The sequence below is a fragment of the Columba livia genome, chromosome 1 (genome assembly GCF_036013475.1).
Source record: "Columba livia isolate bColLiv1 breed racing homer chromosome 1, bColLiv1.pat.W.v2, whole genome shotgun sequence".
Taxonomy (NCBI): domain Eukaryota; kingdom Metazoa; phylum Chordata; class Aves; order Columbiformes; family Columbidae; genus Columba; species Columba livia.
This window is the reverse complement of record NC_088602.1, coordinates 145,345,089-145,364,118: the sequence shown is the minus strand read 5'-3', so window position 1 is coordinate 145,364,118 and position 19,030 is coordinate 145,345,089. Positions and strand designations below refer to the sequence as shown.

At 43.2% G+C, this 19,030-nt stretch overlaps 1 protein-coding gene across 5 annotated transcripts in view; it reads right to left on the bottom strand.

Annotated features, from left to right (window-relative positions):
- Positions 1-11,327: 11,327 nt before the first annotated feature.
- DENND5B (DENN domain containing 5B) overlaps positions 11,328-19,030 on the bottom strand; it is a 119,929-nt gene continuing 112,226 nt past the window's right edge. For all 5 annotated transcript variants that reach the window (XM_065035135.1, XM_065035126.1, XM_065035093.1 and 2 more), the window contains 4 exons: positions 18,110-18,192; positions 17,817-17,943; positions 16,156-16,330; positions 11,328-15,284 (listed from right to left, as the gene is read on the bottom strand). In XM_065035135.1, coding sequence (XP_064891207.1) covers positions 15,101-15,284; positions 16,156-16,330; positions 17,817-17,943; positions 18,110-18,192 — 569 coding nt within the window. In that variant the 3' untranslated portion in view covers positions 11,328-15,100. The remainder of the gene's footprint in view (positions 15,285-16,155; positions 16,331-17,816; positions 17,944-18,109; positions 18,193-19,030) is intronic.

Here is a 19,030-nt window from a genome sequence, read left to right as displayed (position 1 = left end):
GAAAAACAGCAAAACAAACTGATTGCTATTTACAGAGTAACAAGCTGGCTGGTCAGGGACACTTCAAAAACTGGCCTTTCTAAAAGCAGCTAGCGGTGTGGTTTCTGAGATGTTATTTTCAGCATGCTGTCAAAACAAATCTCTATCCATAGCTGAACTGACTGACTCCTCTTGTCAGGACAGCTACCCTTAGCAGTGGCTGAACCAGTCCTAACACAAGGTTTCAAAAACAAGAGCAATACTTACTGGTTGATTTGCATTATCTGTAGGAGGGAAGTGGGAAAACAAGATAGCTACAAAAGTGACCTCTTTGTCCTGCAAATGCCAGGGCTGAGTACTTGCACTTGGAGTTCATTGGGGAATCACTAACGTCTAATTCACACTGTGTAATTAAAAATAAGTTTGAGCAAGGGCTAAACCCCTCCCACTTAGGCCAATTGCTAACTGCTTGATGGCGAGCAAAACAGTTCAAGGTTTCAGGTGTCTGCTAGCAGCCATGGTCCCACAGACCCAAGACTGCAGGTCTGACCAGCCAGGTGTTTACATCTAAGATCCTCAAGCTGTTTCAGAACTAAGAGACCCGACACATTTAGACACACAGAGGCGGCAGTAGGAGTGGCCCAACTGCAGCCCTCAGGTGCAAGGATGTTGGTGCCCCTCAAGCAAAGAGATGTGTATGCTGGGAAGGCCAAAGTCTTTCCCGGTTGTGCGTGTGTGAGCGTTCAAATGCTTCTCACTTCAATAGTTACGCCAAGTTTACTCTCTTATAAAGCACATCCTGCTGTAAATTAGAATAAGCAGCCATTCATAGGTGACCTGCAAAACAGGAGGGGTTTTGTATGCGCCATCCTTTAAGGCAGAAGCAGCCCTTTAAAGCCTTTTGTAAAAGCTGTGGCAAATGGCCCCTCAGCATTCTCCTTAACCCTGAGTCAGCATGTAGGTGGTAACTGGGACACTGGAAACAACACTTTGAGGGTGTGCTGGGAGCCCCGGGGCATAGATACCAATTGCTAAATGCAAGAGTCCAATTCAAATCAGTGGCACCTTTCTATCTACCCCTAGATGGACCAGGGTGTTGGGTGTGAACCTTGTGCAGGCATAGCATGCCAGAGACTCAGCTTCTTGGAAACTGACTCAGTGCCGTAGTCCAAGTTCCTTCAAGCCTGCTGCATAGGTCCCCTTGTCCTTAAAAGCAGACTAGCTCTGGTAAATACTGTGTTGCTTTGTAATCCCTGTGCTGTGGCAGTCCCTTCCCATGCTCGCCCTTCCAGGCTCTCACTACCACGGCCATAAGGCTGGGATGCTCCTATGCTGCCTTTTACCCCCTTTCCCACCTCCTGTGGGCAGCAGGGCTCAGCGATGCCTCCATAACTTTTTTTGTCTGCCAGATATTTTGGTGTGTCTTCATGATGGCCAGCTTCTGCTCTGCAACCGTACACCTCCCTGCTAGGTTTATATACTCCACCATTATCACTTTTTCCTGCTCCACATGTTTTTAATGCTTTAAATACACATAGAAAGACACATTGTCCCCTCCAACAGGTACTTACAGTCATGTTTCAAGTGAGCCCCACTATAAATAAGTGATCCAGGTCCCTTTATAGGGAAGCTGTTATGACAGCAGTCACTCATTTTCCGTTCTCCAAGTCTGTCATGGTAAGCAGACAGGAGCAGAAAATATCATCTGCCTGTACAAAATTCATATATGGTCCTTGCCAAAACACTGAGAGTAGCCAGCTAGAGCATCTAAACTACATTCCTCATAGAAATTTAGACTGAGTTGCTGGAGTGCAATCTGTTACCATCAGTGTGGAAGCCCCACTATGTGGTTAGTCTGACACGGTGGGCTAAGAGCTGCTTTAGACTCGAAAACATCCATAAACCTCCTGAATAAGTGTGGTGTGTTCCCTTCACTGCTAGTTCTCTGTTGGGCTTCTAAAACTCACCTAAATTTTATGTAGGGTCCTAAGAAAGCAGGTGTTTCCCTCTCCACAAAGGAAATGGGAGAATCCAACTTCTCTGACATCAGCTAATAATATTGCTGGGAAACTCCTGTTTCTCTCTCAGGCAGGAGTGATAATGCCCATAATAATACTAGGGAATTGGAAATAGTACGCAGATCTAAGCAAATGCATAGTATATGTATCAAAAAATGATCTTACAACAAAACACCTTCCAAAGTGTTGGTCAAGTGAGTGACAGCATCCATTCCACACAGTTGTCAAAAGATCTATAGAGCCACGCATGGCATCTGAAGCAGAGTGGAGGATCTTCTGTCCCGGGAAAGTAAATTGCATCATTGTGTACAGTAAAAAAATAGCTGATCTCTTATCAGGAAGCTGTGGCTGGCACAAAGACCATCCCTTCTTCTCAGGTTGCGAGGTGTCTCTGACCAGCATGACCACATCTAGGGTGGCTAAAGTCAACAGGGGTTCACTTCTGAAGATGGAAGAAAGCAGTACCTGTAAGCGTGCAGATTGGTTCCAGTGCAGAGCAAGCTAAGCACACTCTGGTTATCCTCTGTTAAGGAACTGGGGACTGCTCTGACTGGACGAAAACCACCTGGTCTAGATTGTATCCATGTATTTTAGTAAACCAAGCATAGAACACTTGCCAGCTTTGAGGTCTCTTATTGTTCACCAACACAGGATGCCCAGGGTGAGACAGAAAGTGAGAGTGATACAAAGAGCAAAACTCACTGGTAACTACTTTCTGATGTTGCTTCTGGACCATGTAGCTTGTAGCTCCATGAGCAGCTTACTCTTTGTGGACTCATGTTGGTTGTGGTGCAAATTCTGAGCACAAGACAAGGCTGGATTCAGACCAGAAAGCAACATCTTGGACCAAAGTTTTTCACTAGACAAAGAAATAGAATCTTCTTCCAACACTGAAACAAGGCAGAAACAGTAGTTCTTGATTTGATAAAGGAGTACAATGTTATCTTTGACCCCGGTCTGCTTATAAGATGGCAAAGATACTGACTTAGTAGGATATTTGTGCCTATGAATCTGATACTTTGGGACAAGTGACTTAAACCGAGGTCATACAATGAGATAAATTTCTAGACAATTCAAGGAAAATAAGTTTTAAAACATCTTTTCTTGTGTTTAACTTTTCCAAACGCTTTATGAATAATTTTTTTCTAAAAGCTTGCAACCATAGGAGTAGATAGGCTCACAGTTACCCGCCTGCACAAATCCTGCAAGACTGTTCAAAACATAGCAGAAATTGCCTCTTAAACACGTAGGCATAATGTTCGTTAATGCCACAGAGGCTGATGCTAGCTGTCTGCTTCTGGTTTGAAGACTTCAGTGCTTGGGGTGGATAAATGCTTCCTATTCAAAATAAATTATCTGAAGTTGAATCAACCCATGAGGACAACAACAGAAGCCTAACCCCAAAAGCCCCCAACTGGAGGGCTGTCAGTCTTCTCTCACCTCCCAACTGGTAGCAGGTGTCAGAGCAGCACCTCCCTCACTGACAATGTGACTAACATTGAAAAGAAAGAACCTACATGGTCTGTCTATACTGAAGGTTTTTGACACTGGCCTTTCAGCAGAGAACAGATCTAGGCTATGTTATTGATTGCCCTCGCGACAGACCATGTCACATTGTAGTGGGAAACATGAAATCAGACAGTTATTAGGACCAGGGGGTTCCTTCTATTAGAGGCTCCTCTTGGGTCAGCTGAGTTGTGAATTGTGCTAGCTCTGGTGCAGGCTTAGTTATTTCAAATGTGGTGTGGCATGTCTGGCTCTAACTTAAGTGGGGGTAGACTAAGCTTTCTATAATGTGAGATAGCAGAACCTTGTATCAGACAGGAAAGGTTTTGTTCCAGCTGGATGGAGTAGTTCACTGGCAGCCTTAGCTGGTGGTTTCTTCAGGCCAGTGTAGGGCCTGGAAATCCCACACTCTACTCCCCAGGGGCTCACAGGTTATCAAGGCCGTAGCCTCTTTGCTATCTTAAAGAAATTATGGCCCTACTTTTCCCCAGGCATTCACATAGTCCCCGTCACGGGCCTCTAAAATCACGAAAAGGTGTCTTCTGGCTTCCTGTGGGCTGGGGCAGTGTGCAAGGTGGCAGCTGAGGAAGAGGAGGCAAATTCTTCATGCTCCATTTGCTGTTTCGCTCACAGGCCCAGAGCTACTGCCTCCGAGCCCGTTGTAAGCTTCCTCAACTCTCCTTCTATTACTATTATTTTAATCCTGTGCTGTCCTCCCTCTTTTTTTTTTTTTTAATTTTTTTTTCAATTTATCTTTTGTTTTATATCTTCAATAACTGCCTGGCTATCCCACTTCTTTTGCAGCCCTTCCTCATAACCTTGTTGGCAGACCCATGCTTATCTGTACAGGTTTGCATAAAACCACAACCACCTCTCTAAATGTCTCCATGATTTCTGTTTGAGGAATGGGGTGTTCAGGATTGCCACAATCCAGCCCATGCTGTTCAGCTCAGCAAAGCTAAAGCATGCACTTGGCTTCACATGTTCATGTGATTCCACAGAGTTCTTAATCTTTAAAATTAATTGTAAAGGTTTTATTGACTCCGATCAGAAGGCTCAGAAGTTGGATCGAATCCTTCCTAGACAGTCTGGGGTTGCCACAAATGGAGAAGAATTAAACCAGGCCTGTTCTGGAGCATCTTTATCAGGTGCAGGGAGTGAGCAAGAAGTTTCACTTGCTTGTTTTTACCTTCAGGGTTCATTTTATGCTTGTACAAAACATGCTTTGGTTTTGATAAAAATGTGAACACACAAGAGCTGTGTGTCCTTGTATTGGACCCAACTTTGTTCTTGGCTTCACATTCACATTTTGTCCCTTCATTTTACATTACGGAAAATCTGTTCTTGAACATGCATTTAGCCAGAGGTTCAAGAACAAACACTCTGCTGTCTCATCCAAGCTTTTTTCTCCTGCTTTAATGTGTTTTGTCTATTTCCTTGCTACTTGTGCTCAGCGGACATGCCCTTTAAAATATTGTTTCTCTGCATATACCACACCCATTCTATCTGTGCTAACTCTAGAGACATGCAAAGCACAACACCAAGGTGTTCAGACAACTTTGGCCCCTGCCAGCTGTTTGTCTTTGTGCATTTCATGCATTTTTAATTGTGCGCACTCCTGTTTGTCCCCAGCTTAATGCTTTAATGAAGAAAGCCTGGCATTTGCTTGGTTTGCAGCCATGCACTCCTTCGTAAGCAAAATCCTGTTTCATAACAGCCTTTCTGTAACTTGGGTGCTGGTTATACCGCAGAACAATGTTTTAATAAATGCTATTTATATTTTTCATGGTAGCTAGAGGGGGCTTGGTTTTAATTAGCTGAGTAGGACAGCCATGAGTGATTATTCAGACAAGAAACAGAACTGCTACCATCATCTCCCAGCTCCTTACCCACGGCTCGTGTGCCAACACAGCTGAAACAAGGGAAAAATAGTACAGGCCCCTGCAGGCAAATATGTCTTTCAAAGAGGGAGAGGTGAAATTGATTGAGATGTTACAGTGTGTATTGTGCATGGAGTCCTCAATAGCTTCTCCTTACCTGATTGCCCAAGACAGAGGCAGAAAGTCTGTCAGATTTGTGAGGAGCGAAAGGAGTGCGAGCCCTCCTGCCATCCTCTCCCAAGCAACACTTTGGTGGGGGGGTAGTCAGGGAGGTTCTTCTATGGAAACAGTGCCTGCTGTGAACCATTTCAATGAGCTACAGGCTCCTTCCTCCCCCATCTTGCTGCTGCTTCCTTCTCCTTCCCTTCCTAACCCTTATTCTCAGCACAAAAGTCACTCAGAATCCACCTGCTTACGAAACCAAGGAAGGAGCAACGTCCAAGGGAGACAGAGGCATCCCAGGAAGCTCTTTGAGGAGGCACTTTGCTCAGTAGCTCAGCCTAGGACAAGGGTGTCAAACTCATTTTCACCGGGGTCCATACCAGCCTCAGGGTTGCCTTCAAAGGGCCAAATGTAACTTTAAGACTGTATAGATGTAACTACCCCTGCATTTATACAGTCTTAGAACGACATTCGGCCCTTTGAAGGCAACCTTGAGGCTGATGTGGCCCCCAGTGAAAATGAGTTTGACACCCTTGTCCTAGTAAATGGCCAGGAATGGGGCCAGCCTGGACAGCAAGAGAAGCAGGCAAGGCATGAGGCTTGCAATGCTTGGGAAAATTCGGTAGGAGCCCTGCATCATTTTTTGGATGAAAACTTGCCAATACTTTGGACACTTGCAGGAGGGGGGTCCCATTGCAAGCAGCTTTAACTTCCAGTGTCAAAGGAAAGATTCATTCAGCCCTAGGCCAAGTGTGAGTAAAAGACTGATGAACGCACGCTCTGGCTGGCAAAGTGCTTCTGGTAGCTACAGCCTGGAGTGGCTGTGGAGGGGGGGAAAAGGGGCAGGCCTACACTGTCACCTTCTACTGCTGTGTCCTGCTCTGCCATGGAGAGTGGGGTCTCAGGTTTGCCCACAGACATAATCTGTGATCCTGGGGTGGGTGGGATCTCTGCAGGAGATCCTGCACTTAGTGATAAGCCAAACCATGCTGTTCAGAATTCTACCTAGTGTCAACACCCTCGTAGTCTTTGTGGTCAATCTCTTACTTGTCAGACACTGTGTATGGCCACTGTTCTCTTCCAGGCTATCATACTCAAAGAGGCAAACACAAGGCTTTTGAATATCTTCACTAGCGCAAGCCTGGCCCTTCACAGAGATAAGCATTTTGTACGCAAATTGCTGAGATCACCTTGGAGCAAAGTCTTACACACAAGAGTGGGACTGGCTTAATAAACATCATGTGTTGAAAGCAGCAACAATAGTGACTTTATTATTCTCCTAAAAGAGAGCTGCTTCTCTTCTGTTCACAATCAGGCTAGCAGACTACAGTGCTCATGAATGCCTGTCTAAACTCATCGGGTTTAGGAATTTCCACTGACTTCAGCAGGCCATGGCAGATCGACTTACTTGTATTTGCAGTTCCTCGGACACACATTTGAATTGAAGATCAGCTAGTTCATGGCTCTTCCATGTTTGTTCATTCCTCACTTCTCAGCATTGTGCCTGTTAAACACAAATGACTAAACTTGGAACAGCTATCCTATTTCTCACTGATCACAGCTACCCACACTACCCCTGCCTAGCACAAATTCCTGCTGACATCTGAAATTCCCTTCTAACAAAGTCCACACGAAGTTTGAATGGAAACCTTTTTCACAGCTTTAAGAACATGAAAACTGGGTAGAGCCATAGGGTGATGTTTCCACTTACGTTCCCTGAATGCAGTTTTTTCTAAAAGTCATTTTATATGGAGGCGGTGGAGGCAGAGGGGAATGTCCTGTGCACCACACCCACTTTCAGCCAGCTTCATACTGTTTATACAGTCAGGAACCACAGACCATCTGCAAGAGGTTTAGATCTCAGGCAAGCCAATAGCCACACTAATTCCAAGCTGCTGTGTTCATATTATATGGTCCAATTTAGAGCACATCCTATTTATCTCATGGAGCAAGAACAGTTCAAAAGCTGTGCATGTGCAGGCAGATAAACTTAATTCAGGTGAGAGCACTGAGCAGAAGAAACAGGCTAAGGAGACTTAATGGAAGAGTTCACAGCTATCTCAAGTACAGAAGCACAGTCTTTGGGCTGACATCCCAGTGCATTTGAAATTATTCCATGCCTTTTTTAAAACAACCATTTCTGACTACTATTGGAAATCTCTTGGTAGAACTTTAGATATATTCCACCATGCATTTTTGGATATTGGTGATGATCTATTTGGGCTCACAATGAGCAGGAAGAAGTTGTGGGTCAGAAAGGGAACAGGAGTAACTTGATGTATGTGCACACAGCAAAAAGGTCTCCCACATTCTCAGGCAACCCCCTGCCATGAGCCATACCTAGAGAAGCTAAGCTTGCAGACATCTCCATCACCTCCACCCAGGAATAACTACTGCTTCTTGCTCTTGACGGCTTGTCTTGTTCCAGCAGCCACAGCTTCTGAGATGGACTTGTGGATAGGTGTACCTCCTAGAAGAGCTTTGGACTCGGGATGAAAAGCCAGGGAGACTTGCTCTTGCAAAGCATCTCTTTTCTCTTCCTCCCTTTTGGTAGGGATTTGGTTGCCATCCTCTAATAACAGCCAAGTGAGTATTTATAGGCATTTCTGTAGTGCTTAATCACACTGCAGATAGTAACCATAATCACTGTATTGTAGTTAAGTACAAAGAAAGCCTGTTCTTCTGTCCTATTACAAAACTGTCTAACCATACACAGCAAGACAGACTTGCACGTGCCCACAACACCATAAATCAACAGGTTTCAGAAATGCCCTTAAACTGGAATTAACCATGGATGAGACCTCAGGGTACTTCTGTCACAGTAGCATTGAAAAGCTGCTCTTGGTCACACCCCAATGGACGCTGGATGTGCAGTTTCTAACCCTGAGTCTGAACTGCCTAGATCAGCGAAGCAGAGACTGACTGAAGCCAAGTCCCACCACTCTGTACCTCAAGCTCCCCAGCAGAAAAATAGAACAGGCTGTAAGGAAATTGCTTAAAGGTCTTGGTGGAAGTCAGGGAGACCTAGAAACTGAAGCCACATTTTTCTGATCTCTAGCCTGTGTCTCCATAAGACAAGTAAGGAATTTGTCTTCACATCTGAATTATTAATGTATTGTAAAAAACACAACTACCTCAGTCCATCACCCTTAAGATTTTACTCTTGCAAGCTCTTTATTTTTTGATGTGTAAAGAGCATTCTAATATATCACTTGGATGCCTTTGAAGAAATGAACTCAGTATGGGAGGATAATGCTGGGGGGGGGGATATTCATAAAGATTAATGCTAGCGTAGCTTCCACAGGCTGCCTCTGCTGGACTTCTCTAGGCGTAATTAAAAGCAGCCAAGTGAGGTTTCTCCTCACAAGGCTTGCTGAAGGAGCCCAGCTCTTCCCTCTAGCTGCAGAGCCAGGGTAAGAAAATTGGTTTCCCTAGGCTAACACCAGCCTTTGTGACAATGTCTCGCTGAAAGCAGGAGAATGCAAGGACTGCAGAGCACCAAACCCAACATCTGGCTGCTATTGAGGGAGGAGCTTAATTTTATTTTAGTTTAGGCTTGTATCAGCTGGCTGTAGGAGCAGAAGAGAACCTGGCACTGAATGTACGGTGCAAAGATTGGGGTGGCTCTTGCATTTTCCATGCCTGCCACTCGCTGGGAGAATAGATTCCTTGTGATAATAGATTCCCTGTGAGCTTCTTGGGAGTTACATCTGCTGCACAGTCCTGACAAATGCACTTTGCAAACAAAACTCTGTTGTTCATTTGCCACCTGCACTTGCTTAGCACTTCAGCCTACAGGAAGGCTTGAACTCCTGAGGCTGGGTGAACAGACCACTCCACGATTCATCCACTTTGACATGTCACTCTGGCCAGGTCTAAGAGTAAGTAGATAATTCAGGGAAAGAGTCATATAGAACTAAGGGGTCTGTATTGGGCAAAGAACAGTTATTTTTCACAGAGAGAAAGAATTACAACTGTTGGATATCTTCTACATTTACCCTTTGTGCAAGTCAAGTAGACTTACGCAAGTCTTGGATAATCACTACAAGCAAGAGGGCCAGTACTTTACAGATTGCTTCATTACTCAGAGTAACTGGTGTGTGAATACTTGAGCCTCTCTGATATAAACCACTGTTATTTTACATTTATGGATCCCACAGAATTCTTTATTGAATGGTAACAAGTTTGTCACTAGATCACGCAGCAATGAGGTACTTCAGAGCAACATGTTTTGAAAAATATGCTGTGGGTAAGGATGAGGGAGGTTTTAGCTGTGGTTTTGGTTTGGGATTTTTTTGTGTGTGTGTTTTCTATTTTGTTTTGTGTGTGTGTGTTTTGTTTTTCTTTTTTCTTTCCAGCTCCCTTTCCTCCCCCTGCTTCAAGACAAAGGTGGGCTTGGTTAAAGGAGAAAATAATTTGTCTGGTCACATCCTCTTCTGACAGAAGACATTCTTTCAAAGGAGCTGAAATGCCTTGCGAGGTCTGTGGGGAACACAGATGGGCCCATTAAAATGTCAAGCTTTCGTGCAGAACTACAGCTTTCCACTGACAAATCAGCTTCGCAGTGGCTTTGGCAGATAGTTTACTTTAACCAGCCACTGGATAGCAGACCTGTACAGAATTTTTCCCATTCCTGTCACATCCTGTGCTGAGCTCAAGCCAGCTTATAATGATACATGTCTGATGGAATAGCAGAAGAAAAAATAGGAATGTCAGCAATGAAATGCTCCCTGACTGCAATGACAGGAGCCTCAGCCTTTGAGCTGAGGGGGTGACAGGGAAGCAGCTTCACCCTTAACTTGAGCACAATTTGTTCCAACAAGCTTACCTGAAACACTGGAAAGGAACAAAGTAGATCGGTGAGCTATTTCAACTCCTACCCATGCAAGTTTTCTCACACAGTTTTCTTCTACTCACTCTTCACACAGAACATTGATGTGTTCCCAGACTGTACCAATGACAACGCAGTGGAGAGGAGTGTAGTCCTGCTTCATTTCAAGTACTTACTGCCTTTAAAATGTAGATCCCACTACCTCCAATTTATGGACTTAAGTCTACCACATTTACTGAGGAAGTGTGTTAAGTCTGGTCATTCGTCCTATTGAAATTTGACCACAAGCAGCTCTATGGATTTTATCTACATTTATGGGATTCTATAATTTTGCTGCTGCACTGTTAATAAATATCAGTGTAATCAAACAATGTATTTCTGATTTTCCACATATGTGGTCCCAGGCTCTGAGACTTTCGGTCTCTGCCTTTTCAAAACCAAGAGGTCAAATGAATGAACTGCCGTGCCCCACCTCACACACCCCATGCACACACACACGCAGGGAACTGCATTTCAACTACACAGTTGCCAAAAATCTTCGTATTTTTGCCAATTCCAGCAGAGCTACAGCTGGGAGGGACAAGGCGAAGGGAATTTTTGAAAAGCCAGTCCAACTTAAAAAAGCCTTTAATTACAAGCAGGGCATTTCACTATCATTCTTTTGCACCTGTTTTTGTTGCTAGCACCCATCTCTTTTCTAGCAGCTTCTCTTCTTACAACTGACTGGAGGATATGAATTTCCCTCCAGCTTTTTAACCCTGAGCTCAAATGTCAGAGAAACCCATGTGAAAAGAGGAAAGAGACCCTCGACTGCAGTTAATCTCACTATCAGCTGAATCGTTTTGTTCGACTCGTTCCCTTTATGAAATGTCCCCTCCAGGTTCAGATCAGCTCTTTGGTTTGAGACTTGAATCTCTTGGTTGCTCTGCAAGGAGAAAGAGACACCAACCATTATTCTCACAGTTTTATTTGTAAAGGACGTAGCATGAAAAGCTGTATTTCAATGTACTTCAAAACCTGAAAAATCCATGTCAGTTTGTGATATGTATGTTAAAGTGCTTGATATAACAATACTTGTACTAATGTTGTCTTGAAAATAATCCAGTTCTTATTCAGTTAGTAATAATGTAAAGACAAAATATACTTAATGGAGACATTTAAGGATCATTTTAAGCTATACAGGGCACATTTGTACATTTCAAGTGTAACATACAGTATTTCCCCTTAAGATGCGCACCTTCATTTGATTGAAAGAAGGAAGTTTCTCAAATATGCCATCTCACAACTATTCTAAAAAGACATTTTTGAACAATGATATCTAATTACACAAACCAACTTGGAATAAACTAGTAGATTTCCCACAAAACAGTAGAATTTCATTCATTTCAGAGAATTATAAATACACATTTTATACATGATGAGGCATTCGATTCTCTGACTCCCTTAAGTTACCATGTTGGATGTTAGTATAACAGGACTATGCAAACTCAGACATCTGCAGACAGGTACCGGATAGGAATTTTGTTTTTTAAAAAGCAGATACCAGAGAGCTTTGGTCTTTTCCAAGATTCCCTTTCTCAACCCATGAAGGTGCTTTAACACTGAAGTAAAAACCGTGTCAGCTTTGAAGAATCCTGGTGGGTTTCTCACCACTCTAATGGGCAGAATGATTTCTGTAAACCTTACAGAAAAAAACGAACCTCACAGTTTGCAATAAACAAAAGTAGTCTACTAAAAAAAATACATGGTAGAATAAAAATTCACTACAAAGAACCATACTGCCAAGGTTGTCAGATAACTAGTCTTCTCAGAGTCCGAGGCACTCAGCTGTGCCTCGTTCTGCGTATCGTAGGGTGCTTTATTGCCTACAAGGAAATATTCGACACACATAATTTTAATTGGATTATTATTAATATGATGTGAAACTTGACGAAAACCAAACAAGTCAACACTTGTTGAAAAAGCTGATGTGAAGGAGTGTTAAATTTAAGTGCTAAAGGCTCCTTAATGTAGTTTGAAATGGGGGAAGGCCCTGTTTAGAATTTTTAAATTTCTCAGGTTTTGACTTATTTTAACTTAAGAAAGACTTTATGTAGTTCCTGCCCTTTTCTCTGTGTGTGGTTTATTCATCTATTCTTGACCTTTAGAGGTGCTCACATTTCTACTTTATCCTGCTTCCACTTAACCCATGTCATGTTGGATGAATGTTACAACTGCTTAAGTCATAAAAAGTCTTTGGAGAAGCATGCAGTAGTATACGTTTGAGAAGTATCCAGCTAGCAAATGCAGATGATGCCGCAAAGAAATCCAAGGACTGAAGAGGTTATTATTTCTGTAAAATGAAAGTCACTCAGACTGGGTTGGGCGTGAAAAAATCATGTACAGCAGTCATTAGACATAAAAGGCCTGAGTGCTAATAGAAATCAAAACATCCTAAGCAGTCATTACCAAATAATGCTGCCACATGGTTTCTGGTGCTAAATGTATAATTTATTGATAGAGTTAAGTACTAGTGACGCATTTTCAATAGCTGCTGAAGGGTTGCCGTGCATCCTCTGCTGACTCTAAGCAGACTTGCCTGGCCACACAGAAAACCCTAACACCCCAAATTTCACATTTCTGGAAAAGTAAGAGAGATGTCACGCAGCCGCGGGCTCTGGCTACTAACTCGTGACACCGTTCACAGCCCTTACGTTAGTTACTCACACCCACAGTGCTGCCGACAGTATTTGGGATGAGTTCAGACAGTTTAAGGAAGTACAAGCCCTGGAGGCAAGAACGGTTATTAAAAAGCTGGAACCCTCACTAAAGTCAATGACTCCCTGACAGTATTATTTTACTTTTCTTAGAAACAAAAAGCTTCTATAACAAAAAAACTCTCCTTTCAAATGAAATGAAGTCACACAGAGTTTTCTTCTGGCTGGGAATGTGATGTGAAACTTGGACACTGAAAAGAGTTGCTGGTATAAGAACTGGACAGCAGAAGAACCACAGGAAAGCAGAGAAACTTCACAAAAAGCAGGTGAGGAAGCAAACCCGAATTTTCATCCTTTTTCCTTTTCCTTGGCTCTCATCCCTCCCTCCACCATGTGCACACTGTACTGAGACCTGCTGCTGCCCACCATTCCCAAGTCCCTCCTAACACCACTTGAGGCACAGCACCATGGAATGCACTTACAGTACCAGCCAGGGGCCCTTCCCAAGCCACAGCTGACAGCCACAAAAATCCACTGACAAAATGACCAAAATCATAGGGAATAAACAAGTGAAAACGAACACCTATCTTTAAACTAACCTCCAAAAACTAAAACCAGATGAAACGAACTATGCCCTCAGATCCTTCCAACCCGCATGTACAAGACCAGAAAGTGTACTCTGTATTTGCTGCACGTATCCACAAGATGATTTTAATATAATCTGTTGCTAAATTTTTAGTGTACAGGATTTCAGTTGCTCCCAGTTCCTCTTCAAGGGCTGTATAAACACACTGTATTACTAACATATTAACTGGAAAGAGTGAAGTAGAGAAGCCTCAAAGAAACAAAGTGATATTATTTTTCCCCCACCTCTTGCTTAATTAATTTTTCAGTAGCTAGATAATTAAAAAAAAAACCTGTACTTCCTAGGAACACTCATTCTGTGGGATAAAGGAATCACTCAGTGGAATAAAGGAAGACTCACAACCTGTCAGCCTTTGAAAACCAGCTGATAGAGTTCAGTAGCACAGCAACATCGGTGTTTGTGGCTCTACAGCAATGATTCCTCTCAATTACAGCAAGAATTTGGTATGAACCAAATTCCTTAATATGAAAAAGAAAAAAAAAAGGGAAAAGAGAAGCCTTGCATGACACAAGCTGGCTGAGGGTGAGGGGGAATAATCAGAACATCTGGACAGGCAAGGGACACACTGAGCGAGACAAGCAAGCCATCGCTCCCCATCTCGGGCTGCAGCAGCACCGCTTGAAACAGGCCTCTCATACTCACAGGCTCCGAGGCTGACAGGAGTCGTCCTCTCCAGTGTTTAAGCATTTCAACACTTGTCTCCCCTCCTGGAGATCAACAGAAGTGACACAAAAGACCTTACAGAAAAAAAAATGATGACTCGCAGCTTCCATGCATGGAAAGGGTTGAGTCTTCGAGCAAACAAAAAAATGAAGGGAAACCGTGTACAGTAGGCCAAACAGCATACGCTTCCAACATTTCCAAGAGTGAGACAATCACAATGGCTACATAAGGACATTTGCTGTATTAATTTGCAATACCTGAAAAAAGCCCTGCTGAGTTTGAGCTGTATTTACATATCGTTTGGCTTCTTCCTTGCAAGCATGTAGGGGCATCCCTTCCCATCTTGGCCCTTCCCTCCCCCTAGTCCTTCCCCTGGGTTTAAGCTACTCATAGTCAGAACAAGAACATTCACTCTAAGAAAATTTTCTTAGAGTAATATAATTTCTTCAAGAAGATAGCATATTTACACACATCTAACAAATGAAAATACTCTATTTTATACTACATTTCTGTTTCAAATAAACTACAATACTGCATCTTAGCTTTCTGCAGCTTAAGAGAAGAGTCCCCATCGGGTACAAACTGGGCTTCCCGCTCCCACTTCAACCAGCAGCTTTGCCTTACAGTGGTGCACTACCATCGCATTCAAGTCCTGACAGGTCTCCAGTTGTGGTTTGCTTGCTTGGGAAAAGAATAATGAAGTTCTCAGCAAAGCCATGCTAAACATCCACTCCTTTAATGAGCGATCCTTCTAGGATGATGTTGAAATCTTGCAACGTCTGTAGGACTCGGATAAGGGAGTTGACAGTCATGCGGTCTCGTAGGAGAGCGTTCTCCTCATACATCCTTGTAATGGGTGGGCACTCCGCCAGCAATGGGATCCACTGAGAGAGAAAGTGGTCCCTGCCAAGGGGATGAAAGGGATTATTTTAGCACCAAGTACAACAGATCTCGAACCAAAATTCTCCTCCAAGAACACAACCCAAGACATGCAGTCTGTTTTTTGCGGATGATGCACATGGTTTGCACATAAAAGTTCCCTGTATAATCATAACCCTTGAATTTGTTAGTAAAATATAGGTAACTGAACATCCTGTAGGAATTAGAGATGGAGAGATATCAGCAGAATTCGACAACTGACTTTGTAAGAATTCAGCAGTATTTTCAGATCAGAACCAGGGAAAGTAAAACTCAGGCAAAACCAACTGACCATTTCCCAACTGTTTTTCCATGCATCCATACAGACAAGACAAAAATGATACTTATCTCTAGACATACCAGCTTCCACCCTCCAAAATACAACTAAGCACCCCTGCCTTGCCCCTCCCCAAGTGCAAGACAGAAAGCATCCTATTGAGAAATAAAGATTCATCCAAAATAATTTTGTCAAAATTATAACAGACACCCAATTTTCATAGGCAAAGTGATTCAATCGGGGTTCAGAAATGTACCAGCTCTTGCAAAGGAACTCTGCATTCCCAAAGCCAGCACGTCACCAAAAATACAATTTCAAGACATTTCATACATACGACTGTCAAACTAACGGTTATAATAAAGCTCACAATATTTTTAGCAGTCGAGAGACAAGCCATGTATCATTACTGCTTCTTTGCTCCAGTTTTACATCTAGTATTACAACTGCCTAAAATAAGTACTGGATAACACATAGGTACGAGATGTCTTAAAATGGAAAACTAGAGGTAATAACAATGGTGTAAAAATATTCTTCTAGTCTAATGCAAGAGGACACGTTTAATAAAGAACAATTAGGTACCTCGTCCCCAGGCAAACCAGAATTTGGAATTTGCCATCCTTTCCAATGTTCCTTGGAGCTGTATTGATGGCATTCACATAGTGACAGAAGGTTTTACATGATGATCTCTGAAGCAAGAGGGCCTCCTCATTGTCTCCAATCTGGTCACTGGTTTCGAAATAAGCAACAGCTTTCTCTGTGGTTGGGAGAAAATCAGAATCCAGTGAGTGTAAGTACATAAGTTGGGGAGTGACCTATTAGAGAGCATTGTAGGGGAAAGGGACCTGGGGGTCCTGGTGGACAACAGGATGACCATGACCCAGCACTGTGCCCTTGTGGCCAGGAAGGCCAATGGCATCCTGGGGTGTATTAGAAGGGGGGTGGTTAGTAGGTTGAGAGAGGTTCTCCTCCCCCTCTACTCTGCCCTGGTGAGACCACATCTGGATGTGTCCAGTTCTGGGCCCCTCAGTTCAAGAAGGACAGAGAACTGCTGGAGAGGGTCCAGCGCAGGGGAACAAAGATTAAGCGAGTGGAGCATCTCCCTTATGAGGAAAGGCTGAGGGAGCTGGGTCTCTTTAGCTTGGAGAAGAGGAGACTGAAGGGTGACCTCATTAATGTTTATAAATATATAAAGGGTGAGTGTCACGAGGATGGAGCCAGGCTCTTCTTGGTGACAACCAATGACAGGACAAGGGGTAATGGGTTCAAACTGGAACACAAGAGGTTCCACTTACATTTGAGAAGAATTTTTTTCTCAGTAAGGGTAACAGAACACTGGAACAGGCTGCCTGGGGGGGGTTGTGGAGTCTCCTACTCTGGAGACATTCAAAACCAGCCTGGACGCCTTCCCATGTAACCTCATCCAGGTGTTCCTGCTCCAGCGGGGTATTGGACTAGATGATGTTTCGAGGTCCCTTCCAATCCCTAACATTCTGTGATTCTGTGAGCAGAAGTACTTAATGGCAACTTAGAGTTAACAACCTGCTGAGGGCTATTGCACAGTTTATATATAGATTCCTCGCTCTGAAGACCATAGGTAGCTAGTGATCTCCATTTCTGCTACACAGCAGTGGTCAGCACACTGGCTGATGTCTAATACAGTTAGATGACATCAAGGAGTCGCACCAGAGTGCTCTCATTTTAAGCGATACCATCAGCTTTGATTTTTCACCTTTTCTGAGTTAGCGCCTACCCTCAGGCTAAGAATGTCAACTTGCAAGCATGTTTTAAGGGGGTAAATACACCTTAAATTACTACAACATAGTCCTACAGATAAGCATCACCAGAAGACCAGTGCAGTGGTTAGGAGAGTTCTCATGAACAACTGGAAATCTAATCATTTTACTCCCTGCCCTTTCCCAGCTCTCCCCCTAACACCAATTGCCTTTCCACCCCAACCTCCCTCCTACCTTCTTTCTGGATAGAAAAGCAGCTGTTTGAACACTCACCTATGAATAAATGACTAGAATTTGAAGTGCTCTTAAATTTATGAACAGATTCACACTCATGTCTTATAGAGTGTTTAGTATTTCTCATCTTCCATCTTGTATCTCACTGCCTCTAAGCCACCTGTAGCAGGTGCTAGGCAGGAACAAGTGGCACCGTAGCTGATGAGATGCATGGGTAGTCATTTTGCCCTAAGCTTTCTTCCCCTTCTGCACCCAAATCGCATACCAGCTTACCTATGAAATCCCAGATGAAGACATTCTTATGAAAAATGCGAGATGATTTGAATCCATGGTGGAAGACCTGCTCCAGTGCTGCAACCAGACCGTTTTCTCCACACAACAGAATGGTAAGGCTCCCTCTCTGTGGGAAAGGGAGAGTATGTAAGTACAGCTTCCCTTGTTTGTATGCCAGAAGCCTCAAATCTAAAGACTAACAGTCTCTACTGGCACTTGGGTTCCATTTCTGTTTGTAAAAATATTTACATGCATTGTAGATACCAGGCAAGTAATAAAAAAGTAGGAAGTACCTCTTTCTCTGGCTTGTGAAAATGTTTCACAATATTGTTCACAGCTTCCCCGATTCCCTCTTGGATCTGTCCTGCATTAGGCTCTGTGAAATGATGGAGAGCATACTAGCTGAAGATACCAACTTTAAAACATTCGTCAGATTCTCATGATGACATAGCTTGAACTGCAGGAATTATTCTGTATCTTTAACAGAGTTTAGGCAGTCATTTGTCTTGAGTAAACCTGAGCCTTAATTACAAGCAATTGATGAGCAAGCCTGGACTAATCAAATAAACTGCCCTACTTAAAAATGCACAACCCAAGGATCTGGCTTAATAAATATTTTATTTGAGTTAATCGCATCTTGCCCATCACATAAAGTACAGCAACCCTTACATGAAGAGACATGTGGGCTGAGAGGTTGTAGCCCAGTCATTTGATTCACTTCTACGTGACACAGGCCAGAAAACCCAGCACTCATTAATTCCTGACTTGAACTCAAAATGTTTTATTGAGCCAAGACAAGTATCTATTTTAGGCACATGTCTGGTCATTGTACCAGTGTGAGTGGTCACAGGCAGAGAATATTCCTTATTAATGGCTCCAAGTGTAAGTTATCTTCTGCCACGTTTCTGATCTGAATCTGTTTAGCTGTGTACCTCTGCTACTGAATCATGCTGTGCCTCCACCTGCTACCATCTCATCTTCCTATGGAAGTACCTGCAGAAAATCATCTAGTCTCTCATTAAGTTTCTGATCAAAACAGACCGAACTTTAAAAACTTCATTTTAAGCAGATGTTTTCCAGACTTCAACCATTTTCACGGTTTTTCTACGAGTCCTTTCTAGTTTTTCAAACATAGTAAGGTTGCTATTAGTTTGTCCTATAATTGTTGTTTTGGAAGCGTGAAGTAATTCAGTATCATTTTAGGACCTGATGAT